The 25,469-nt window shown below is 50.7% G+C and overlaps 2 protein-coding genes across 2 annotated transcripts in view; both read left to right on the top strand.

Moving 5' to 3' along the window:
* Positions 1-6,786: 6,786 nt before the first annotated feature.
* Positions 6,787-14,061, top strand: Des (desmin). The gene is made up of 9 exons (XM_038339103.1): positions 6,787-7,453; positions 8,617-8,677; positions 8,781-8,876; positions 8,977-9,138; positions 9,300-9,425; positions 9,836-10,056; positions 11,566-11,609; positions 13,056-13,138; positions 13,331-14,061. The coding sequence occupies exons 1-9, from the start codon at positions 6,879-6,881 to the stop codon at positions 13,370-13,372; spliced, it is 1,410 nt and encodes a 469-aa protein (XP_038195031.1). The 5' UTR covers positions 6,787-6,878; the 3' UTR covers positions 13,373-14,061.
* A 7,394-nt stretch (positions 14,062-21,455) lies between these two features.
* The window catches only part of Speg (striated muscle enriched protein kinase), a 56,592-nt gene continuing 52,578 nt past the window's right edge, over positions 21,456-25,469 (top strand). Inside the window, exon 1 of the mRNA XM_038339068.1 lies at positions 21,456-21,849. Coding sequence (XP_038194996.1) covers positions 21,456-21,849 — 394 coding nt within the window. The remainder of the gene's footprint in view (positions 21,850-25,469) is intronic.

Raw genomic sequence — 25,469 nt, 5'->3', positions numbered from 1 at the left:
CTCAACCAACCAGATGTCTGCAGGAACCACAGTGGAGGTGATTAAAGCCTCAGAGGGATGAACGTGGGCTGCTCCATCTGAGGCCTTGTGAGGTCCAGCCTTAAATACCAGAGTACTTCAGGAGATTTCAGACGGCAAGACTGTCTTTCTGCCTTAATTTGGCCAACAAAATTTAATACTAGTGTCCACTGTGAAAGGCCCAAATCTTACATCCTACACTAGGCACATACACAGATTTTGTGTGTGTGTTTGTGTGTGTGTGTGTGTGTGTGTGTGTGTGTGGAGAGAGAGTTCATATGTGTGCAGATGTGCAGATGCATGTTGGTGTGCATGTACTTGTGTGTTTGTGCATATGAAGGTCGGATGACAAACTCTGTTGTCATTCTTCATTGCCATCATTTTAGTTTTTGGGATTTTTTGGTGTTGTTCATTTCTTTGTTTGGGACAGAGTCTCTCACTGGCCTGGAACTCCCTGAGTAGGCTAGAGTGAGTGGCTGGCAAGCCTCAGGGACTTTCGTTTCTGCCTCCTCAGTGCTGGAGTTACAAACACAGGCCATTTGCCTAACTGTCCCCACAACATGGTTTCTGGAGATTGAACTGTCACCACGCTTGCAAGGCAAGTATTAGCCCACTACAACCTCCACAAATTCATAAAGTATGTTTTTTTCCAACCAATAAGCCGGCCTTGATGGACCCTCACATTTCCAATATCAGTGAGCTCCAGGAAGAGTCATGACCATGGAATAACATGAGTTTACATTAAAAAAAAAAAAAGATGCTCACAAACAGGGGACCTGCTGAATACACTCTGCAGATCCGCAGTGTGAAGCCAAAACCTTAAGCCTTGCAGCAGAGGAAAATGCAGGACTGACAGCTTCACCGGTGAACCCCACTAAACATTTAAAGGAAACCTGTTGTCAGGTTTCCAAAGTTAGAGGGGGAGGAGGTAGCACTGCCTACATCATTCCGTGGGACCAGTATTACCCTGATGCCAGCGCAAAAGCAAAAATAAAAACAGGTCACAAGAAACTGCAGGCTGATAAAAATTCTCAACAAAATATGGAAAAGGAAATTTAACAGCCAATAAAAAAAGATCACCAACACACTTAATTTATTTCTGCAATGTGAGAAAGTTCCACACAAAGTAATATTCTACATTAGCAGAGCGAAGGGAAAGCCCACTGATTTACCAGTCCATAATAAATTATGACGTCATTGGATAGAATTAAACTATGACAATGTCATTGAATAGAGCACTTAAGCAAGCAAAATGAAGATATGCAAACCGCAAACTATTAAGTGGTGCTTAAATAAATACCTGAATAAATGCCACTACAGTAAGGAGCTTCTCTGACCACAGTTGAGGGTAGCACTAATTATAGGTTATTTAGATGGCAATTTGACATCATAACCATGTATCAAAACAACAACGACAGGGCCTATGGCCTCCCCAGCCATGGGTTCTTGACCATGAGGCCTGTGGAGCAGGTCTCAAATCCAAGTAGAAAGCAGCTGGTTACGCCCAGAGTGATCAAGGCACGATTGCACCATTGGTCAACATATAGCATGCAATAATAAGCATCCAGCATTATTCACAATAACTGAAGGTGGAAACAACCCAAATACCATCACCAGATGAAGGGACAAACAGAGTAACATTACAAATGAGGGAGTGTCATTCAACTTTTAAAAAGAAGAGAACTCTGACACCTACTATAACATGGAGGAACCTTGAAGACACTGTGCTAAGTCACAGGGAGATAAATCTTGTATGATTCCATGTGCACAGTTACCCACTGCAATCAAATTCACAGAGACAGAAATAAGATATCGTGTTCAAATGGGCTTGAAGAATCCTTGAGTAGATAAAGCCAGATAGGGCTCATGGGTAACCTAATACTTGTTTGCTCTGCAAATAGAAGTGAAACTTAATTGGAGCTATTTCTTGTACAAGACCGTGCTAAAAAGGAAACAGTCATGCATGGACTAAGGCAGAAGACTCGAAAATTCAAAGGCAAGCTGAGGTGCAGAATAAGCTCAGGGTAGGTCTGGGCTACACAGCAAACCCCCATCTCAGAACAAAACAAAGGGGAAAATAGGAAAGAGAGAAAGAAGGAAAGGGAAAAAGAAAAAAAAAACAGAGAACTTAGCTCAAATCATCAGAAATAACTAACAGGCACCAGCCAGGATTTCCAACTGGAGAGACAAAGGAAGGCAGATGCAGTAACCGAAGCATTGTCTTTGCTTTCCTTTTGTGTCTGACCAGCAAATGCTTCCCCTTTCATCCCATGAGAATCACACTTTCTGCTCCCTGTATGGACCCCTTGAGCTGCTTCCCTTTGCAGCTGCCTAAGCCGGAAACCATTGTTACCTCTAATAAACTCCAGCATTTGTGTTTGAAACCAAATCTGTAGCCCAGGCTACCTTTTTGCTATGTAGCCAAGAATGAACTTTTAATCCTTCTGCCTCTACCTCCCAAGTCCTAGGATTATAGGCAAGGGCTAAACATGCCCTGTTTATGCAGTGTTAGGGATCAAATCCAAGGCTGTGTGTGTGATGGGCACCTGAACTAGGTACCCAGCCCCTGCTCAAACAACCCTACAAGAAGATTCGTTGGGGCTGGAGAGATGGCTCAGCGGTCAAGAGCACTGGGTGCTCTTCCAGAGGACCTGGGTTAGAATCCCAACATCCACATTGCAGCTCACAACCATATGTAACTCCAGTCCAGGGGATCCTATGCCTTCTTCTGACCTTGGACACCCCATCCTCATGGTGCACAGACATACATACCGGCAAAACACCCAGCTACATTAAAAATAATTTTTTTCCAAGATTCGTGCCTCAGTTTACTTTTTGACAGTTTTGTTGTTATTGTTTGGTTGGTTTAGTTTTTTGAGACAAGGTTTCTTTATGTCATTTGGCTGTCCCGGAACTCACTGTGTAGACCAAGTTGACTTTGAACTCACAGAGATCCACCTGCCTCTGCCTCCCGAGTGTTGGGATTAAAGGCGTGGGCCACCATGATTGACTTTGACAGGTTTTATCGAGGGTAGGAAGGAGAGATAGGCGGGGCATTATTGTTAAATGGGTGTGGAGTTTCAGTTTGGGGAAATGAAAACAGTTTTAAGGTTGGTCACGGTGACGGCTACACAAAAGTGAGCACGGACTTGCCGCTGCTGACTCTCCTGGAAATGGTCACAATGGCCGGGCACAGTGGCACAGCCCTCTAATCCCAATACGGGGTGGCAGACTCTAAGACCCCTGTGTTTAAACTGGTGCTTACCACAGTTAACTCAGCTGAAAGCAGCTTGACTCAGAACAGCATGTGAAATATTTTAAAAGGGGAAAAAGCCAGGTGTGGTGCAGCAAATTCTAGTTGGTCTTAATAACAAAAACCCAGAGTCAGATATAGGGGTTAATGCTGAAGATAGAGAAGCAGAGAGGCCAGCCTCAGACCAAAGGGGCCATCTTGTCCTCAGACTGCATCTCCAGACTCCACCTGTCTCCCCAAAACCTCAGACTGCACTGAGCTCCTGTCTCCTCCCGCCTTATATTCCTCTCTCTGCCTCCTGTCTCCACCTCCCTAGTGCTGGAATTAAAGGCTTTGTGATCCCAAGTGCTGGGATCATCTTTGTGTTTGCTCCAGTTCTCTTTTAGACAGGGTCAATCTCTTGTAGCGCAGGGTGCTCTTGAACTAACAGAGATCCCTCTGCCTCTGTCTCTCACATCCTGGGATTAAAGGTGTGTGCCACCACTCCCTGGCCTCTAGTGGCTTAGCTCTGCACTCTGATCGTCGGGCAAGCTTTATTTGTTAAAACACAAACAAAATATCTACAGTGTGGTGGTACACACCTTTAACCCCAGTTCTCTGGAGGTTAAAGCAGAAAAATCTTGATTTGGAGACCAGTCTGGGCTGCAAAAAGAAAAAAAAAAGAATTAAAAGGTCAGTTCCATATATATATATATATGCTCAAAGCATCTCTAGGACAACAGCCACCATCTAAAATTTGGTTGTGTGGCTCATGGGTGGGGGCGGGCTGGCATGATTAACTGTTGAAAAATGAGAGGCAGTAACTTTCCACTAAGCTCTTTTATACCCTGAGTTTTGACCATGTACATTGCCCAGCCAGGAAGATAATGATTATTTTTAGTGTGTCCACTTCCCAGTGGCCCCCTCAAGAGGCCAAGGCCTTGCTCCAGTGGCGCTGCGTGATTCCGAGCAGTTCTCTTTCGCTGCCTTCCAGGCCCCGGGGCATTGTTTCACTGCCATCCACAGCAGCAGACCCTCAGGAGCAGACCTGCAATTTGGAAGAAGTCCCAACTGGTTTGAAGCCAAGTCTGGTAGTTGTTGATTTTGACGAGGGATGATGCAATGTATTTGCTAGTTTTCTGCCTCATTTCACTGAGAAGCGAAGGGCCTGGAGCTGGTTGGAGAGCCAGCTCCCTTATGTGTTCTAGGGATGGTTCACAAAGCCCCAGAAATGGCCTTTCAGTAGCGTCGCAGAAATGAGTGCATGGTGCCCTACATACCCGTTTCTTTGGGCTGTGGATGACTGAAGCCAACACCACGGGCCTTCAGTGGAAAAAGGAGTTCATTGATCCAAACTGAGGGCAAAGCATGAGCGTGCTCAGTACGGACGGCTGCACCTAGGTCAGCAGCTTCTCCTCCCCAACTTGCTAAGACTAGCCTGTAGACAGCTCCCCACCCTAGCACAGGGCGGGAAACAAGGCCACTACAGGAAGCCAGTTTAGGAAACCCCATTCCATTCATGAATCGCAAAGGAGGTCTTTGATTGGCCCTGTTCTAGCTCCATACCCCTCGAGCCAATTCTCCCTCTTAGGAGATGCAATGACAGGACTGGCTGGGATCAGAGTCACATTGCTGTGCGTTGGGCTGGAGAGAAGAGGTGCGGGGTCCTCGACGCGAAGGAAAGGACAGCAAAGCTTGCAGACTATGTTAAGTGACAATGGCAGCTGAAGGTACTGCCTGGGATGTGTTAAGGATCCACACAGCCTCCGAAATCCTCTCGAAGCACACAATCTAGCTCGGGAGCTGGGACCCCAAAATAACTAGAACATAACAGCTTGCACTGACTTGAAGGTTGGATAAGAATATCTGGAACTCCTCATCCACCTTGTAAGCTCGTCTCGGGGATAAAAATTAGATGCTCAGATGCCCCGTGTGAAAGGCTTTGAAAAGACAGCAGCAGCGAGTCCTTCACAGTTCACCTGCTGTAGTCACATCCAGTCTGGGACGAAAGCCTAGACAGACCCTCACTGTGCGGAGCTACAAAACTGGGGTTGACACCAGCTCCTGCTTCCTGAGCTTGTTGGAGACCTGGGGATTCCAGGCACGGTGTTCCCAGCAGGGACAAGTACATATAAGGCATTGTTTGTTGTTGTTGTTGTTGTTGTGAGCTTTATCGTCTCCTGGGCCTGTTCAAATGACCATCACGCAATCCTGCGAGGCTTCTTGTCCCCACCCTATGACTAAGGACACTGGGATTAGGGAGGTAAAGGACGTGCTGTCTAGCAACTCTTTCTTACCAGCCCTGGGCAGGACTATGGTTCCTAATCCAGTGCTCTGTTTCTAGACTCAAAGCTTTGGGCTACTAATCTAGGGCCCTATTTCTAGGGTTTGCATTCCGGAAGGCTCAGTCCTAAGAGAGACCTATAGAGGGCAGGGAAGGTGAAGAGCCACAGAAATGTGCCTGGAGAAATGTAAATGCCCTTAGGGGCCCGTGACTGCCCTGTGCTGAGTGGAGGGGGAAGCGTGAACCCACTTGAGGGCTTCATCTCTGTTGGGGTTCTGGAGTGTCTTCCTTGACACCTATATCTCCTCAGGTGCCTGGACCCCACCCCCAGAACCCCTCTCCTGGTACCTTGCTCCCCAGCCCATGCATTCGTCCCTCTCTGTCAATACCAGCTCTGGAATTTCTCCTTGGCAGCTGTTGCTGCCAGGGAGACGGCTGGGTTGACGTGCGGCTCCTGACAAAACACAAGTCCCTGGTGCGAGTGGGTGTGGGTGGGTAAGGGGATGAGTCAGAGAAGGGGGTGAGGGAGACAGGGGCTGCAGGAGTCAGGCGAAGGCAATGCAGGGGAGTGGCGTGACTACATACAATTGGACACAGCCATCAGACTCTTTCTGGAAATTATCTTGCTGGTTATAAACTTGAGGGAAACAGGAGACCTACACTCCTCCAGAGGGAAACTGAGATTCCTATCTAGAGCCCAGGCGTCAGTAGTATGAATAAGCAGGCAGAGACACTGGCCAGGGTAACTCTTTTGTGCCGCCCCCCACCCCCACCCCAGGACTGCCTAGAGACCCCTTGATGGGCTAGTTAGACTCCTGTCTGGCCTTTACTCCCAGTGGTTGGAAACCTCAGCGTCTTCTAGCAACTTTTGCGAATAAAATACTTCGGAATTCCTTTTTGTCTATTTCAACTACCTAAAAATCTCTACTTGGAGAAAATAGGAGGCTTCAAACAAATGAAAATCTCTAGCCTGCTTTCCCCCAATAAGGTAGGTCTCCAAATGTAAAAAGAGTCCAGCCTGGGATCTCCTGTCAGCTAGCTACCCTGTGAAACCCAGCAGGCCTGCCTGTCTTCGGTCCTCATGGGGCGGCTCAGGGGCGCAGGCCTCTTGCAGGGGAGCTTGCCTCCCCGCCCCCTCGCTTGAGGCCGCCCTTTCCTGGCAGGACAGAGGGATCCTGCAGCTGTCAGGGGAGGGGAAGCGGGAGGGGGGGGTGATGTCAGGAGGGCTACAAATAGTGCGGACGGCTAAGGGGCCCTGTCTCCCATCTTCATATTCACTCTCCAGCCGGCTGCCTGCCCGCTGCCTCCTCCGTGCGTCTGCCTAGCCTTGTCCACGCCGCCACCATGAGCCAGGCCTATTCGTCCAGCCAGCGAGTGTCCTCCTACCGCCGCACCTTCGGTGGAGCCCCGAGCTTCTCGCTCGGCTCCCCGCTGAGCTCTCCCGTTTTTCCTCGAGCAGGCTTCGGCACCAAGGGCTCCTCGAGCTCAGTGACATCCCGCGTGTACCAGGTGTCGCGCACGTCGGGCGGGGCCGGGGGCCTGGGGTCTCTGCGGGCCAGCCGGCTGGGGACCACCCGCGCGCCATCCTACGGCGCGGGCGAGCTGCTGGACTTCTCGCTGGCCGACGCGGTGAACCAGGAGTTCCTGGCCACACGCACCAACGAGAAGGTGGAGCTGCAAGAGCTCAATGACCGCTTCGCCAACTACATCGAGAAAGTGCGCTTCTTGGAGCAGCAGAATGCCGCGCTCGCCGCCGAGGTCAACCGGCTCAAGGGCCGCGAGCCGACTCGCGTCGCAGAGCTCTACGAGGAGGAGATGCGTGAGCTGCGGCGCCAGGTGGAGGTGCTCACCAACCAGCGCGCCCGAGTTGACGTGGAGCGTGACAACCTGATCGACGACCTGCAGAGGCTCAAGGCCAAGTGAGGGCCCAGCGTCTTCCAGATCTTTCCCTTTCGCCCCATCCCCCTTCAGGGAACTAGGCACCCCCTCCAGGAGCCTGGGACCCTTCTTATCCCGTGTTTGGAGAAGGTCATTCCCGGGTGTTCCCTAAAAAGAGCTGGGACCCCGGATCTTTCTATAGCTCCTTCTATGTTACACTGGGGAGGGAGACAGAAGAAACGGTGGACCTTGAGAGGCCTATTGCACGGTAGGCAGCTGTCTTCGAAAGGATGCTCAGTTGCTGGTGGTGCTGCGATGACCACTAACAGAGGCAAGGTAGAGGGCCAGCCAGCGCATGGGCAGAGGGAGAAGAGACTGGTGGGAGCCTGGAAAGCTGGGTGACCTGGGAAGGGCAGGTGGAGGGACCTCAGTCTGTAACTTTGAGCTCAGTTGTGATGAGGCCCTGGGAAGGGGTAAGGTGGGGAGCCTGGCCCCTGGGCCTAGCTGAGGCTGTGCTATCGCTCTAGGTAAAGGAAGAGGCTTGAGTAAAGGGGACAGTGGGTAAGGCCTGTTGCCCTTTTAAAACTCAAGAAGACCAGCCCATTTCCACCATGATCCAATAAGAAAAGGCTGAGCGGTTTTGATATGGGGGCACACCCCCGTAATTCCAGCGCTTGGGAGGATGGTTCTGGAGGATTGCTGTGGGTTCTAGGCAAACCTGGGAGACAGAGCAAGTACCAAGCCAACTGAGCTTATGTAGCAAGGCTTGTTTTAGACAATTTTTTAAAAAATCGAAAAGCAAAAAGGGCTTTGTATATTTATGGTCCTGCTTCTGTTTACCCAACTGAGCAAAGTCAACTTCTTGCCCTCAAAGTCACAAGCATTTATTTAGCAGCTACATGGGTCAGGCTAGGCCTGAGAACACAGAGTTGGATAAAATAAAACACAGTTCCTAACCCCAGGGAGGTCAATCTATTTGGGACATAGACTTCAAGGGTGTGGCTGCAGGGCTGAGACTGAGCTACTTCCTGCCCCCCCCCGTGGGCGGGGCCTCTACTTTTTTTTCTTCCTGGGCCTCTTGTTTCTACCCAGCAACCAGTGCTTGTCCCTGTGTCCTGAGCTGGCTCCCTGATAGGTCCCTAGTCAGTGGTTTCTATTGATGGCTCTGTCCCTCACTATTTGCCTGTGTGTGTGTCCTCCCTAGGCTACAGGAGGAAATCCAACTGAGAGAAGAAGCGGAGAACAATTTGGCTGCCTTCCGAGCGGTGAGCCTTCTCCGGCCCTCAGCAGCCATCTCTCTTTTCTCCGCCCTGGCCTGGCTCCACTTGAGCTGTTCCCGGCCCTAACATCGTTGTCTCCCTTACCCAGGATGTAGACGCAGCCACTCTAGCGCGCATCGACCTAGAGCGCAGAATTGAATCCCTCAATGAGGAAATCGCATTCCTTAAGAAAGTGCACGAAGAGGTGCGCACCACGGCCCTTGGGTGATGGCAAAAGCAGCTAGACAATGGGGCGGACTCGGACATGGGGGTGGGAGGGTCTGACGTCAAGCTGCGTCCTGCAGGAGATCCGTGAGCTTCAGGCCCAGCTTCAGGAGCAGCAGGTGCAGGTGGAGATGGACATGTCTAAGCCAGACCTCACAGCGGCCCTCAGGGACATCCGGGCTCAGTACGAGACCATTGCGGCTAAGAACATCTCTGAAGCTGAGGAGTGGTACAAGTCCAAGGTAGGTGATCTGGCCTGGGGACTCTGGCACATCCTCTCTCTCCGCGTGAGATGCTTCCTGCCCCTGCACCATGGAGTAGGCGAGCCTGGAATTTCCATACTCCCTGGCCCACACTGCGTCCCAGCTCCTCTCCGACTCACAGCCCCTTTGTCTGCCCTCAGGTTTCAGACTTGACCCAGGCAGCCAATAAGAACAATGACGCCCTGCGCCAGGCCAAGCAGGAGATGATGGAGTACCGACACCAGATCCAGTCCTACACCTGCGAGATCGACGCCCTCAAGGGCACCGTGAGTCCCTCTCCATTCCCACAGGCTCCGGCCTCTTTCTGCCCATAGCTTAGCTCCACACCCTCGCTGGGGACTCCATCTCCTCTAGTGTACAGAGAGGTAAAGGCAGATGGGTGGATTCCTATCACCCATCTTCTAAGGAATCAGAGGACTCCTCGGGGTGTCTCCCTGTGTAGGGTTGGAGGACTCCTATAGGTGCTCCTTATTAGATGGCCACATAAGACTTCATTAGAGCTCAGGGTTCCATGGCTAAGAAAGAAGCCATTGATGATTCTTCTACCTGGCCATGATCGTGTGGAGTTGCTTCCGACCTCCCACACTGGGTCTCTTTCCACCCCCATTCTCTAGCGCCCTTCTTCCTAGATGTGCTGGGGACCTATCCCTGACTTGGGCCTCCTCACCTCCTGCAGAACGACTCTCTGATGAGGCAGATGAGGGAGCTGGAGGATCGCTTTGCCAGCGAGGCCAGTGGCTATCAGGATAACATCACACGCCTGGAGGAGGAGATCCGGCACCTGAAGGATGAGATGGCCCGCCACCTGCGGGAGTACCAAGACCTGCTCAACGTGAAGATGGCCTTGGATGTGGAGATTGCCACCTACCGGAAGCTGCTGGAGGGCGAGGAGAGCCGGTGAGGACTTAGGTGTAGGGTAGGGTGCTGGGAGCCCAGTTCATCACAGGTGATCTCAGCAAGACCTAGAAACAGTTCTATACGAGAGGCCGCTATTCTGCCCACCACAGAAAATTAACTGGGGCCACCTGGGTAAAGCGAGATGTAATTAACAGCGTTTTATAAAAAGAGAAATGTAAGTATTCCCTTATCTACCTTCAGGATTAAGAACCCGCAGCATAAAATCATATTCAGCAATCAGTAATAAAATATTACTGCCAGTCTAGGGAGAGATGAAAGAGAGTGGGAAATGGTGAGGAAGGAAAGGGAGGGGTCTGTGAGAGACAAACAGAAACGAGGCAGGAAGCCTTGTCAGTGAAAGGCCTTCCCGGAAAGGACACAGATGCTGTGCTCGGAGCATCCCTCCTGAGCTCCAGACATGAGCAACAGGAAGGTGAGAGAGTCTTCTGGGAGACAGAAAGACTGTGGATTTGGATTTGACTGGCAGTTACGTGGAGATAGACACTTCTTAAAACTCTCTAGATATACCCCAAAAGTTTGCCCATTTCATTGTATGTAAGTTAACATCAATTTCAGACAGATCCATTATGCCAAGAAATGGTATCATCAATACTCCTAAAAGTGTGGCAGCCATGTTTATGTATGGACTTACTAGGAGAAATTCTTTTTTTGGTTTTTCGAGACAGGGTTTCTCTGTGGCTTTGGAGCCTGTCCTGGAACTAGCTCTTGTAGACCAGGCTGGCCCCAAACTCTAAGAGATCCGCCTGCCTCTGCCTCCCGAGTGCTGGGATTAAAGGCGTGTGCCACCACTGCCCGGCTAAGAATTTTTTTTTAACTAGGAGAATTTAAGGTTTTTTATTTGTTTCTTTTTTTTGAGAAGGACTTAAGGTAGCTCAGGCTGGCCTCAAACTTGCTATGTAGGATGACTTTGAACTACCTTCCTCTTGTCTCCTTTTCCGTAATGCGGGGACTTGAACAGGCTGTGCCAGCATGCCTGGTCTATATGGTGTGGGGACTGAACCACAGGTTAGTGCATGCTAAGCAAGCCCTTTAACAGCCCAGTTACATAAGCAGTCCCTGCCTGAGTTTTGTAGAATGACATCTACATCTAACACAACGTGCATGACCTTTTAAGGTAGCTGGGGCCAGATGCCCTTTTCTAGACTAGGCATAGATGGCCCACTCCTGGATCTGGGCTGCCTAGAGGGTGGACATAATGAGAGTGTCACAGCACCGTTCATGCCTCCTCTAGTGCCAGGAGCAAGGAGGACCCGGGGACCTGGAAGGTGCAGTGGAGTTAGGCACCTTGGTGTCTGGCCCAAGGTCAGGATTAGAATGCGTGATCTTTCTAGAAAGGGCAATTTGTGGGACAGCTAGAGTTAGTTCTCGATGTGTGCATTGTGGGTAGTGAGAGTATTGGGCTGGTGGTTTGGACAGCTAGAAATGGTGATTTCAGGGAGAGATTTGAGTGTCCTTAACCCTTTGGGGACATGCTCTCTCCCTTTTCAGGATCAACCTTCCTATCCAGACTTTCTCTGCTCTCAACTTCCGAGGTGAGTGTGTGCTGGTTGGTAGGGGTGGGACTGCAGGGGCCAGGGAGTCAGCTTGGGTAGCCCAAGCCTTTTAGAAGAGAAGAATGGAACCCTGGAAGAGACCAGGCATGGAAGAGAAAGAGGGCTGTGGATGAGGCACTGAGGTGGGGGTGGGGAAGTGGGGGTAGGGAGGTGGGGGTGGGAAGGTGGGGGTGTTGATTTGTGTGTCCTACTGTGCTGACTGCATTCCCTCTACCTTCTGGATTATTGGGTCTTAAGAATCAGGATGTGTTCTGAGTAGCAAACTCTGGAAGCTGCAGGGGTGTTCCCCTGGCAATAGGAGCATCTCCCTCGCTTTCTGGGCAGGAAGGTACCCCTTGCTCATGATCGGTATGGCATGCTGCCAGAGAGCACTTGGCACACCATTCTCTGGCTGTTTGTTGAGTGCCTTGTTTGCGGGGAGCAAGATGTTGGATGCACGGTTGAAAAGAGGAAGCCAAATTTTAGCCAAGCCAAACAATGAAGGGAACGAGCTTTGAGGGCATTCTGCCATTCTGACATTAGTAATATGCAGATCGAGTGGCTTCCCAACCCCGGAGAGCAGAAAAGCGCTCACTAATGATACATTAGGAAAGGGAGTCGGAGATCTTGGCAGCCTCTGCTTTCCTAGATCAAACCTTTTACATCTTCGATGTTCATTTCCATCAGGAAAAATACATGCTGTGCTCCATCGAGTCAAACGTTCATTACAGGCTACTTGCTTGCTAAGGGATTCATGAGCGCCAAACTCCTGACACCAGGGAACTAAATGTGACCCCCACTATGAAACTCAGACTTCTCTTTTCACTTAGTTGTTTATTCAGTTACCAAGTATGCATTTTGCATATAAAATCACTGTTGCTGCAAATCAGTAGCCCTGAGCTCCTAAGGGAGGCATCATGGCTGCTGTTTCCCAGAGAGGAAACTGAGGCACAGTAGGGCCAGTGGATCAACACAGTCAATCAGTGATCAGCTTTTGCATTAAGACATCAAACAGAGAAAAAGAACTGGAGCCTCTAAGTTCCTCCAACAGGTCCACAGGCCTCGGCTTTGGGCTCTCTGTCTTAGAGGAGAGTTCAAGGATATATACCTATGCAGGACTCTTCTGGAAATCCAGAGATAGAGAGGGAATGAAGAAGGCTGGGGAACATGAGTGCTGGGTCTGGACCTTGGGTCCCCTGCCATCCTGCACCAGCGTTCTCAATATCATCTGTTGGCTTTTGAAGTCATGTCTTCAGCAGCACCGGCCCCTGGCTCTACAGAACTATCTGTTGGGTGCTGGGTTCAAGGATCAGGTCTTAAAGAAGCCAGGTTGCCATGAGGAAGGTGGAAATTAGCTAGAACAATGCAGCCCGGGGTGAAGTCCCATCCATGGTGCAGCCTAGATATGAACTTAGCCAGGCTGAGCATGTGGTGGGTTTATTACAGAAACCAGCCCTGAGCAAAGGGGTTCTGAAGTCCACACTAAAAAGACAGTGATGATCAAGACCATTGAGACCCGAGATGGAGAGGTGAGTGATCCGTTGGACCCCTTGTCCTTGGTGGGAGTAATGGGGGTATCTGCCAGCCAGGTGTCTTTCACCAGCTGGGTGATTCCCTACCCTGAATGGGGTAAGAAGGTCCTGCTGCCTCAGTTTGCAGTAAATGGGGCTGAGGCTTCTCCTAGGCAGCAATGGATGGACTGGACTTCTCCACCCACTTAGGTCGTCAGCGAGGCCACACAGCAACAACACGAGGTGCTCTAAGCCGGACACTGTCCTGGCCCCATCTTCACTGCCTCCTGAAACCAGCCTCTTCCACTCCCGGATGTCACGTCACACCCAGCCACTTCCCTTCCCTCACAGCCTCTGACCCCCTCCTCACTGATCACACCCTTGTGGTCTTCATACTGCCCAGGAAACACCCCAGGCACCTCTGCAGACCTTACCAGGAGTCCTGGCTGTTGGCAGTTGTCAGTCCTGGCTCTTCAGATAGAACCCAACTCGAGTCATGGCCTTTTCCCTCCCACCCTTGTAACCTCAGGCTCTGGCCTTTGGCTTTGGAGAGGGTACCAGAGGGGGGTTGGGATCTGCAGGATCAGGACAGAGCTTTATGGACATCCCCACATTCGACCCCCAGCCTGGGTCAGAGACAGAGTGAAGCCTTCTCAGCTGAGATGGAGAGAGGGGGGCTGAAAAATGTCCAAATGGCCCCTCTCTTTCCCATCCCAGCCAAGGATGGGCCTGGAAGAGCTGGGGCTGAAAGAGGGAACCCGAAGGTGCTGGATGTGGGAGCAGGAGATACAGAAGGAGAGCAGGTGGGTGAGGAGCTAGAGGGGAAAGAAGAGAGAGGCAGAGAGTGGGCTCAGGCTGGTGGGAGGGTCCCACCTCCCGCACCAGCCACTCCCACTGCAGGGGCCCTGGACAGAAACAATAAAGAGCCAAGCACAAACCTACGCGACGACCCTGCTGTCTTGACTGATGAGTCTCTTGGGGGCCCTGGACCCTGCCATTCCCCCATTACCCTGAGATGGACTGTGTCACCCTCTCGCCCACCTAGACTGCCCTATGGGCCTTCTGGCGCTGCAGTCTATGGCCATATAGGGGATGTTGGATAAGGGGCTTCTGTTGAAAAGTCACAGTGCCTACTCTTGAAGCCTCCTGCCCTACCTTCAGATCAGCTGGACATCTGGGTGAAGGTAGGGATGGGGACAGTTCTCTTCCACAGACTGGTTGTGAAGGATGCTCCCAAGGCTCCCAAGTCCTTTCCCCCAAAGAAACTGCCAGCCCCTTACGCTTGCTTTTTTTTTTTTTTTTTTTTTGAGACAATTTCTCATACAGCCCAGACTGACCTCAAATTCCCTCCGTACCCAAGGTTTGACTTTAAACTCTTGATCCTTTTGCTTCAGTCTTCCAAGTACTATTTAACCCTTTCTAAGGCTCTTTAACGCACAGAGCCCAGTCCAGGCAAAATAACAATGTTCAAAAAAGAGCAGACAGAATTTTTACTTGGATAAGAAGGCTCAACGCTCTGAGAAAATGTCAGCCCATCCTTCATCCATATGCAATTCCAATGGAATGCAGTCTAAATTAAAATACCAAAGGGAGGGGGGAGGTGTGCTGCCAGTACCCCTGGAGGAGGTACTCAAGAGGCGGAGGCCTGAAGACCTCAGGTTCAGGGCCAACCTGGGCTACCTAGTGAGGCCCTTGTGTAAAAAAACAAAAACAAATCCAAACAACAACACCCAAGAACAAACAAGAGGAAGATTTGAGAGAGTTGGGGAAAGTGTGAGGGGTGTGTAGGAGTTATTAAGAAAGGAAGTAAGGAAAGAAAGAAAAGGAAAAAAGCAAAAGTAAAATAAAACACATATAAGTATTATGAGGCCATGATAACTCAGACTTCCAAGCGCCGAGACCTCTAATACAGCTCCTCGTATTGTGGTGACTCCTAGCCATAATATTGTTGCTACTTCGTAACTGCTGTGAATCGTAATGAAAACATGGGATATGCAGGATATCTGATATGTAACTCTCAAAGGGGTCATGACCCACAGGTTGAGAACCGCTGATTTAGAAAGTTTTATTAATGAAAAGGAACTGTGGGGGCTGGAGAGATGGCTCAGAGGTTCAGAGCACTGACTGCTCTTCCGGAGGTCCTGAGTTCAATTCCCAGCAACCACATGGTGGCTCACAACCATCTACAGTGAGATCTGATGCCCTCTTCTGGCCTGCCAGCATATATGAAGGCAGAATACTGTTTACATAATAATAAATACACCTTAAAAAAAGAACTATAGAAGATGTTAATGTTATAAAACAAGCTTCACATACGTATGTATGTGTACGTTTAGGGAGGCATTTCAATCTCTGGGGGAAGACAATAATTTAGAGACAGTTGAGTAGTCCAAAGGTCTGGGGGCGGGGAATGAAGGTGGCCTTTCTTCCACTTCTCCCTAAAACATATTTCAGGTCAGTGAGATATTTAAGGAACATGATAAGCCCTGGGACCTGACCCTCCGTGTTGCTCCTTCCATACCTAAGCGACTGCCCTTTAAAGGAGAGGAAGAGTACAGAAAGCAAAAGGATGAACTCATAGGTTGCAGGTGAACAAACCAGTGAGGCTTTAGCCTTCAAGTCCCTACCAGTCATTCTGAAGGAGCTTTCCAAAAACTCCCCAAATCCTTTCGGGTAGTGTTGTCTTTCCTCTCCTTTTGGATGTACCCCTGTTTTTACCGGTTCCCCACTTTCCTGAAGCAGGCTCATTTGGGGGATCTGCCCAAGTGCTCTAATGGAATCAGCCTCCCATAGAACATGGACTAGGATGACATTCAGTGTCTTTACGCGGGGCAAGAGCAGCGAGCATGAGCAAGGAAGGAGCTGTCTGTCTTTGAAGGCAAAGATGTGCTGACCTCCCTGGAGAATGTCTGGGCTGAGGGCCTGGCCTTGGTGGATGAGGCTGCAATGGCCCTCTGGAAGAAATTTCTAGAGCCTTATGGCTTCTCCTTCACCTGAGGGAATGCTCCACACAGGGCAAAAGGATGCTTAGGCCGGGGGGGGGGGGGTTACCCTCGATATCCTAAAATAACAGCTCTGGTCCTTAGGGGAGGCACTGGGGTCCCTGTCTTAATCAGACCTCAGTCTTCCCTCATGCAGTAATCCCCTTCTCGACCTCATCCTACCCCATCATTTATGGCAGTTGACTCTCTAGAGACCCCTCCATGGAGGATGCTCTGAGGGGAAGCCTTTCCTTCACACACCTGCCTCCTGTAACCACACTTGTTTGTCCTCAGACAGGAGGCCAATGCTGCCACCCACACCCAAAGGGTTCGTACATCCTGAGGAGAGCTTTTCTGAGCCTGTTCCCATGAGCTAGCAGTGACCGAGGAAACGAGGCAAACAAACCCTAGAAGGTCCACATCGCTCATGGTCATGTACCTGGAGCCGGCTCTTCAGTGCACCTTGTCCCAGTTGCTTCCATGGCAAAACCTCCCCTGTTCCTGGAGACGCTGTGGAGCGTCTACAAGGTTGTGCACCAAGAAGGGAACAGACAGACTTTCAGAGGCTTCCTGTAGCCTGAAGGCCAGGCTCAGGCTAGCTCCAATTCTCTCCGAAGAGGAGAGCAGGAAGGACTGTAGAGACAGCTAGATCCCAGTGGGCCTTCTCCTATCCCATCTGTCCACTCTGGCTGGACTCCAGCCCTGCCCTCTGAGGTCACTCCTTTCCCCCCTCCGCCCCTCTACACAGCTCACCAGGGCAATATGCAAATGAATCAGTGACCTTTGATACAACACCTAAAAATGTCAGCAGCCCAGGGACAGCATTTGTCTGTTTTATTCACTACTATGTCCCTTGCACCCCAAAGAGTACTTGGTACACAGTAGATACTCATTAAATATTTAAATGCCTCTTGAATGAATACCCACTGGGCACGTTTGTTTACTTTTCTCTATATTAAATATTCACTAGGAAGGGCTGGTGACACTCACTTTTTCACTGATTCAATAGACATTTACTGAGATTTCTCCTCACCCCATGAGCACATAGTAAGTCATTAAGACTTGGAGGATGGGGCTGGAGACATGTCTCGGCAGTTGAGAACACTGGTTGCTCTTCTAGAGGACGAGGGTTCGATTCCCAGCACACATAGGGCAGCTTACAAACTGTAGTCTCAGGGGATCTGATTCGTTCTTCCAGCCTCTGTAGGTACTGCGTACACATGGTACACAGACATTCACACTCATACACATAAACAAAAATTATTATATATAAAATAATATAAAAACCCCTCAAATCAACAAAACAAAACAACATTTTAAAAAGCACTCAGAGCCAGGCACAATGAATGGTTCCTAGCACAGGAGAGGTTGAGGAACACCATTTTAAGACCTGACTGTTCTACATAACAAGTTCCAGGTTGACCTCTCCAAACAAACAAACAACAAGCAGAAACAACTTAGATGAAAGATTCCTTGGCACAGAGAGGTGGCATTATCCGCCAAGGTCACACAGCCATCTGTAGCGGAGGGAGACAGGGCCTCTGGAGCCCAGATATCTTTCCATGACACCACAGACTTGTGATGAGAAGGCAAGGCAATCTGGCAGCGTGCACACCCAGCCTGGCGCCAGGATCCAGGGTGCTATGGGGCTCATGCGGAGGAACAGACAAACACCTTACAGCCAGCTGTCTTGAGCAACTGGCCTGACCGCAGCCTGACCTTTTCCAATTGTCTCCAGCCTGGTCCAGGAGAGGGCGCCAGCGACCAGCAGGGGCCTGAGCCTTCTCTACCCAGGCCCATAGACCCTTGGGAGCAAGTCAAGGTATACCTCCGAGTGGACATAGAAGTCGGACTACGAGCCATGTTGCAGGCTTGGTGCCAGGGCCTTTTAAATAGTTAATATTCATTTTAATATTTAATATAATTTAATACCATCACAACATAGGTCAGATCGTGTAATTCTTCCCCTCAAAACCCAGAGATGCCTTCCCGTTTTTGCTGGGAATAAAAGCACCATGACCCACAAGATGCTAGACCATCTGGCCTTTTCAAGCTAAGTGATCCATTTTACCCTGACTCTGTATTCATTTCCTCCAGTCTTGCTGGTCTTCTGGCTCTGTCCAGAATCCACCAGGTACATCTACATGGGCTGAAATGACCCTGCATGGCACCCTTCCTTTCCTCATTCTTTCAAGGCTGGCTCCAGTGTTGCTGTGGACGTGACTCCAATTATCCTATATTATTTTTATTTTATTTCATTTATTTTTGAGACAGGCCTTCACTGTATAGCCATGACTGATCTGGAATTCCCACCTTCCTGCCTAAACCTTCAAAATGCTCGAACTGCAGGCATGTACCAATGCAGGTACTCCAGCCACCTCATTTTAAGGCACACCTCCACCACATTTGTATCCCCTACTCTGTGCTGAGTCATCTACACAGTATTTCTCTCCTTAGTCTTTACAGTGTCTCTGTTGCTCTGTCGTCAAATGTCTGTCTTCTCTGATACACGCAACCCCAGGGACTGGCATCTTTATCTGTTTTGTCCACGGCTACGTTCCGGGCCAATGGAATGGTGCCAGCCTCATAGGAAGAACTCAAGAAATGTTTGCTGAAGGAACAAATACACCCCAAGTTTGGCCACCCCCACACATAGGTGAGGAAACTGAGGTTTAAAGATGTAAGTGACTTGTTCACGATTACATGGTTCATTTCTTTAACCAACCGACTAGCCAATCAGTCAACATTTAGGGACCATCTGCTGCATTCCCTGTATGGCGAGGCATGGTGTTAGCTAAACGGCTTTGGGCGGTGGGTTTTGTGTATGTGTGTGGAAGGCGTGGCATGCAGGTCTACCACCCATGCATGCATGTGTCGAGGCCAGAGCTGGTGTTGCGTGACTTTTCTTATTGCTTTTCATCTTACACTTTAAGCTAGGATCTCTGTCTGAATCTGGAACGTCCTAATTCAGGTAGGTTGGATGGCTGGCTAGGGAGCCCCAAAGACCAACCTGTCTCTCCCCCTTAACACTAAGGTAGAGATACATGTCGCTGTACCTGGACTCTCTACATGGCTGCTGGAGACCTGAACACCCACCCTCCTGCTCACACAGTAAGCACTTTACCCCTGAGCCATCCTCTGCTGACTGCAAACTTAAAAAAAAAAAAGAAATATTGTCTATTCCTTTGTTCTTGGGGTTCTGTGTATTATGCCTTCTCCCACATCTTTAAAACCCTTTTTAGAATTCAACTTACACTGTAGAATTCAATTCATCATTGGAGGTTGCCGGGGACTGGTAGACAGGGTGTGGCTGACAACAAAGAGGATGCACACGTGAATTTTTAGGGAGATAGACTGCTTTGTATGTTCCTGGGGTAGCAAATATACAATTTCATGCATTTGTCAAAACCCAGGGAACTGCACATCACAAAGAGCCGGCTTTAATGTATGCGAGCTACATGAAAAGTCATTCCCTAAGGCTCTTAATCTTTATGGACATAATTCAGCGTTTAAATTGTTTCTTCTGTACCGCGCGCCTGGGAATGCATGCTCACGCTCACAGGCACCATTGCACACATGCATGCCCACCCCCTCTGCGTGCGTGTGCGCGCGCGCACACACACACACACACACACACACACACCTGCACAATGCACACTTTCACTTCAGTTTCAGTTAGAAGGTGGTTTATTTACCCAACCAACAAGTCAAGAATGCTTCCCCCCATTTCTGAATGACCCTGGCTTTCAACTCTTCCCAGGGTTCATCCCTTTAGAGCTCAAGGTCAGGTGTGGATCTCTAAAGGGATATGTGTGTGTGTGTGTGTGTGTGTGTGTGTGTGTGTGTGATTGCAGATGGAACTGAGGGTCTCAGGAATCCTATGCAAGCCCTCTAATACTGAGGTTCTCCCCAGATCCTATATCCTATATATTCTTTTGTTGCTGTTTTGAAATGTAAATTAATATGCTGCTGTCAGAAATAACACGGAAAGCTCCTGTGGACACTTCGCTTGGGTATTTCCAGTGGTGACATCCTGTATGAACACCAAGAGAGTGGCAGTGGCATGGTATATAATCCATTTTATCAGATCTGCCGGTTTTATATGCACGCTTGTTTACATGTGTGTCTCCCCAGGGGGGTTCTCTCTCCTGGACTAGAAGAGCTTCTATACTATTGTCCATGAGGTCTGTGTGGGTCTCAGGCTAGACCCACTAACTGCTAACCCTTGACCTCTGACCTCCATGTGGGAAGCCTCTCTGCCTTGACACTTGCCCTGCCCATCCCTGTTGATGTGCCCTTCAGATCTGCACAGCTGAGAAAACTGGGCACCTGGGAAGATGACGAGGAACTGCAATCTGTGTCTAGTGGCCTGCGCACCTGTCTACTCGTGTGTGTGTGTGTGTGTGTGTGTGTTGGGTGTGCATATGCAGGTATCAAACCTTCACAAGTTTGGACAAAGGAATCATCTACTATAGCTTGCAGTTAGTCACAGCGCTTCCCGCCTTCCGAATGGAGTCCTTAATGATCAAAACTTTTGCTCTCATCCACACAGCATCCCTCCAAACCCCTCTTCTACCCCGTTCTCCTCATGCTGTCCCTCGGTCTCCACTGCCCTCGCAACCTTGCTGCTGGTTACAATCCTAGCCCACTACCGCTTCTACAGGTGAGAGCAGATTGTGAGAGGATTAGCGGTGACCTGGCCGGTGAAGGTGGGGTGGTGGTGGTAGTGAGTGTGGGACCAACTAGGAGCCAAAAATCCACCCGAACTCCAGGGTCTGGGTCTTGGTGCTTACCAGCAGTAATGGAGGTATTAGGAGAGCCCATTGGTCCCTCTGCTCACTCCACTGGGGCCTGTCCCTCCACGAACCTCTCAGACATCTCCTCTGGACCTTTTCCTCTTCTTCTCCAGCAGCCTAGTGAGGCTGGGGCGCTGGGGCTGAAGAAAGGAAGTGGGCCTGAGCCCAGGGGTAACTCAACTCCCCAGCTCACGCAGGCTGGGGGGAGGGGGACAGACATACTGTGGGGGAGGAGATTCTTTTAGGCCAGCGCTGGCGATGGGGGCACTGGGAGAGAGAGAAGGAGCCACAGGGAGTCCAAGTCCCCTCCTCTGCTGCCCCCTCCCTCCACTGCTCATTCGCAACCCGAGCCGGGGGGCCTAAAAATAGTCCCCGAGGCGCAACCGCGGGCGGCCCTGGTGACCTTCTGGGTAGCACAGGCCGAAGGCGGGCAGGCAGCAGGAAGGCCGGCCGCCGGCCCCCCAGGACCCATCTCCTAAGGCACCATACTCCCCAGGGCGTCCTCCTGGCCAGCCAGTTCTAGCGTCCCCAGACCCCCTAGTCCAGCTCACAGAGGACATGCAGAAAGGCCGGGGCACGCGAGGCGAGGACGCCGGCACGAGGGCACCTCCCAGCCCCGGGGTGCCCCCGAAGAGAGCCAAGGTGGGGGCCGGCAGAAGGGTCCTCTCCACCGGGGCAGGGGCCGGGGCGCCGGTCTTCCTGCGGCCCCTGAAGAACGCGGCGGTGTGTGCGGGCAATGATGTACGGCTGCGGGTGGTAGTGAGCGGGACGCCCGAGCCTAGCCTCAGCTGGTTCCGGGATGGGCAGCTCTTGCCCACACCGGCCCCAGAGCCCAGCTGCCTGTGGCTGCGGAGCTGCGGGCCACAGGACGCCGGCGTGTACAGCTGCAGCGCCCAGAATGAGCGGGGCCAGGCCTCCTGCGAGGCTGTGCTCACAGTGCTGGAGGTCAGAGGTAATGCAGAGGTGGGGCCTGCCGGGCAGGGCTGGGGGCACAGGGGTGAGATGGCTGCCCAGGCCATGCGATGCAGGTTGCAGTCCCTCGCCACCTTTCCAGGTGCCCGGTTTTCTCAGCTGTGCTCACTCTGAAGGGCAGATCAACAGGGAAAATGTGAGAAGGTGGAAATGCTTCCCACACGAAGGTCAGAGGTCAAGGGTCAGCAGTTCGTTGGCCTAGCCTGAAACCCACACAGACCTCTTGGATGATAGTACAAAAACTCTTCTAATCTAGTAGAGAGAAACGTCCTGGGGAGAATTGCTCTCTTCTCCTCCAGTGACAGGCTTGAGACCAGGTGACCGGCCCCTCATGGATATGTATGTTCCTCTGAAGGGGCCAGTTCCCCTGCTCAGGGCCGCATGGGAGGAGGATGGCCAGACCTTCTCTCCTGAAGATCAACGCTGGGACAAGGATAGGGTGGTCAGGACCAGGCAAGGTGGAAGGGATCAAATGTGTATGAACAGGGTCCTGGGTTTCAGCAGAAGCTAGACATGAGAAGTGGTTGCTTGAGAATCCACGTGTGTGTATGTGTGTCTCAGACATTTGTGAGTTGTGGGAGGCTCCAGACTCTGGTGGTGTTAATACAGATGCGCAAGAAGAGGGTGGATGGAGATGGCATTGAAAGGCTGTGGAACATGTCTGCCGAGGTGCCCAGGTGAGCGTCCAGAGGACACGCGCGGGGCTGGTGCCCTTGCTCTTCTGAAGGCAGAGTTCTAGGCTGATGTATTGAAGTGGAAGGGGAGGGGCAGGGGCCTCAGTCTTGAAGCGTGGTCCTGTTGTAGCTGGTGGAGGTGTCAGGCTAGGCTGATAGTCCTTGGGTCAATTTTGGGGTTTCCCCTTTTTAGTTTCTGAGCCACATGGGCTAGCAAATTTTGAAAAATGGAATTTTTCAGAAATAGAGGAGTAGGTTTCATTTGGGAGAGATGCAAGGGGCTGGGGGAAGGGGGTCACTGTTCAGGTCATTTGCTAAGGGGCATCTGATTCTATATGATGGTGAGGGTCAATCTTTGGGATTTAGGGAAGAACTCCAGAAATGAAAAACCTCAGCAAGTGGAGAGGAACAAAGCCCAAAGTGAGATGTCCTTTCTCTCTCTCTCTCTCTCTCTCTCTCTCTCTCTCTCTCTCTCTTTCTCTCTCTCTCTGCGTGTGTGTCTTCTCTCCCTAGTGTCACCCTGCCCATTTCCTAGAGTCTTCTTATGGTCTGGCCTGTAGGTGGCCAAGGGTGGCTTCCACAATTGGCCTAGAAGCTGCCAGTACTGATTTCCTTAACGTGGGTGGGACTGGGGACTGAAATACGTTCTGGAAGAATTCTGAGCTGAAAGAGTAGATTCTTATAGTTTTTATTTACCTCTAATCTGGAGTAAAAGAAGTTGTAAACAGATTATAATTCAAATATTAAGGTAGATAAATTAATAAGAATGCAACTGGAAAGGAGAGGGAAAGAGAGAGGAAGAGAATGGCAGTCATAATGCTTGCTAGCTGGTCCAAATGCTTCACAGTACTGGGGAGAGCAGTGTGGACCAGAGAGAAGGGAGGTCTGCCTGAGACCAGGTCTGGTGATGACATGTCAGGACTGAGCATCCTGTTCAGTCTTCATGATCTCGGAGCCTTTCCACTACTCAAGAAGTTCTGGGGGAGGGAAGAATAGAGGGAGGAAAGGAGAGAGAAAGAGCGAGATTGTTCAGTGTCTTAGAATTAGCTACCAATCGGTTGGCCTGGTCTGTCTCCTGTGAAGAGGAAGGCTACCTCCAACCCCCAGCAGGGCTATTGCCTGGCTGCTTTTGAATCAAGGTGGTGCACTAGGCAGAGATAAATCCAGACTGAACATACCTAGATACAGGGGTCCAGACTCCTGGCTGAGGCCATCTTGGTGAGCAGCAGGGGTGAAGGGCTTGGCATGAAGAAAGGCCTTGACTGATGTGGGCTGGCTTTAAGGCCTCTGACGTTCACAGTAGATGGGAAGAGGGGACTGAGCTGAAGCCTGTCCCCTTTGAGAGCATGCCCCAATAAATACACAGACCCAAGGTGGCCGTTCTGCCGGGGGAGGGTGGCTTTGGTGATGCTGGAGGGTAAACTAGACGAGTCTGGCTTCTTCTCCTTCAGTTTCCCATCCCTCGCGAGCTGAGCCGGCAGCTTGGCCTCACTCAGACATCATAGAAAACGCTCTTATTTGGAATTGACAGCACAAACATTCAAGGAACTTGAGGAAGCCAAGCAAGGACCTGGCTAGAGAAGGAAGGAGCCGTTTCCTGGCCACGATGACTTTCTGGCTGGGTGAGACAGGGTGATCTGAAGGCTCCTGGCACTCCAGAAGCCTGGGGTGTTAGTTCAGGATGGAAGGGTCTTGGCAAGTCTGCCACAGGGTGGGAGTTTCGTAAGATGGTCACGGCTAAGGGTTTAGGGTGTTGCAGCAGGAGATAAAGGAGAGAAAGTGGTAGAAATTCGGGATGCTGGTAAAATCCTTAGCATGTATTAAGGTGTGCTATCTCATTTAATTATTTAATCTTCCAAATACCCCAATTGTTATTTGTACTTTATTAACATTTAAGACAGCTGGATTCCAGTTTTCCCAAGGTTGAATGGTGGTGAGTGAGGTAGCAGGGTTTGGCCTGGAGCGCTGGGTCTCTGAGTCTGGTCCTCATTGCCCGTCCACAGAAAGGAAGGTGAAGACCAAGTGAAGAGCTTCTATCCACACCTACCTCTCTCCTGTCAATTTCCCACTCCTTCTCCAGCCTGCCTCTAACACAGGTGGGCATTCTCTTTGGAAGCCTCTGACCCCCATCCTTACACTGCTCCTCAGCAAGTGGCCAGGACAAGTTAAGTGGTGTCCTCAGATCATGGGGCGTATGTGGCTTAAGAGGAGGCCTTCATGCACTGCAGGGCAGGGGGTACAGAGCAGCTGAGAGAAGGGGCAGCCAGGGGGAGCTGGTATGTGTTAGTTGAATCTTTATAGTGAGGATCTGCAGATTGGCGTTAATCAGCAAGGCCAGTGGGCAGCAGATGACAAGGAGCCATCCTGAGTACTTGAAGGCTTGGAAGGGAGAGGTTTGGGTTGGATGGGAACAGTGACAGGTTAGGCCAGGAAAGGAGAGGAATGCAGTAGAACCAAGCCTCCAGGAAGGACTGTCCTGTAGTTACCATCTTTCCCACCTGGACCTGGATTGTCTGTATTAAAGAGCAATGAGAAACTACTGTGGAATCGGAAATGGGAAAAGAATGTCACCATCCATGTGTGCACAGCACAGCAAGTGCCAATCAGAGAAAGGAGGAGGAGCCACAGTGGAACAAGAGGAACCCTGGGAGGGAAAAAAGAGGAGCCAAGAAGCCTCCTTCACTTTGCGGATCAGAGCAAGTCCTCCCTGAAGATCTGGGCAGAATGGGGGCTAGATAGTCACTTCTCCAACAGTTTCTTGGGAATGAGCTGGGGTGGGACAGAGAGGAAGGAAAGGCTGGATGAAAGCGGCTGTTTTATATTCACCACCTGTTCCCTACTCCTCCTTACCTTTGCTCACCTGCGACTCACTTCCGTCTACTGTGTACCAGTTGTCTACCATTTTGAGGTGGCGGGGGGGGGGGGG

The sequence above is a fragment of the Arvicola amphibius genome, chromosome 8 (genome assembly GCF_903992535.2).
Source record: "Arvicola amphibius chromosome 8, mArvAmp1.2, whole genome shotgun sequence".
In the NCBI taxonomy this organism is placed as follows: Eukaryota; Metazoa; Chordata; class Mammalia; order Rodentia; family Cricetidae; genus Arvicola; species Arvicola amphibius.
This window is presented reverse-complemented; position numbering and strand designations above follow the sequence as displayed.

What these genes read in the sequence shown, in the direction of transcription:
- Des (XM_038339103.1), top strand. Translation starts at nt 6,879, where the DNA reads ATGAGCCAGGCCTATTCGTCCAGCCAGCGAGTGTCCTCCTACCGCCGC. An exon ending in CTGGAGGGCGAGGAGAGCCG is followed by an intron (nt 10,057 to 11,565) that starts GTGAGGACTTAG and finishes CTCCCTTTTCAG; the next exon opens with GATCAACCTTCCTATCCAGA. An exon ending in CTCTGCTCTCAACTTCCGAG is followed by an intron (nt 11,610 to 13,055) that starts GTGAGTGTGTGC and finishes GGTTTATTACAG; the next exon opens with AAACCAGCCCTGAGCAAAGG.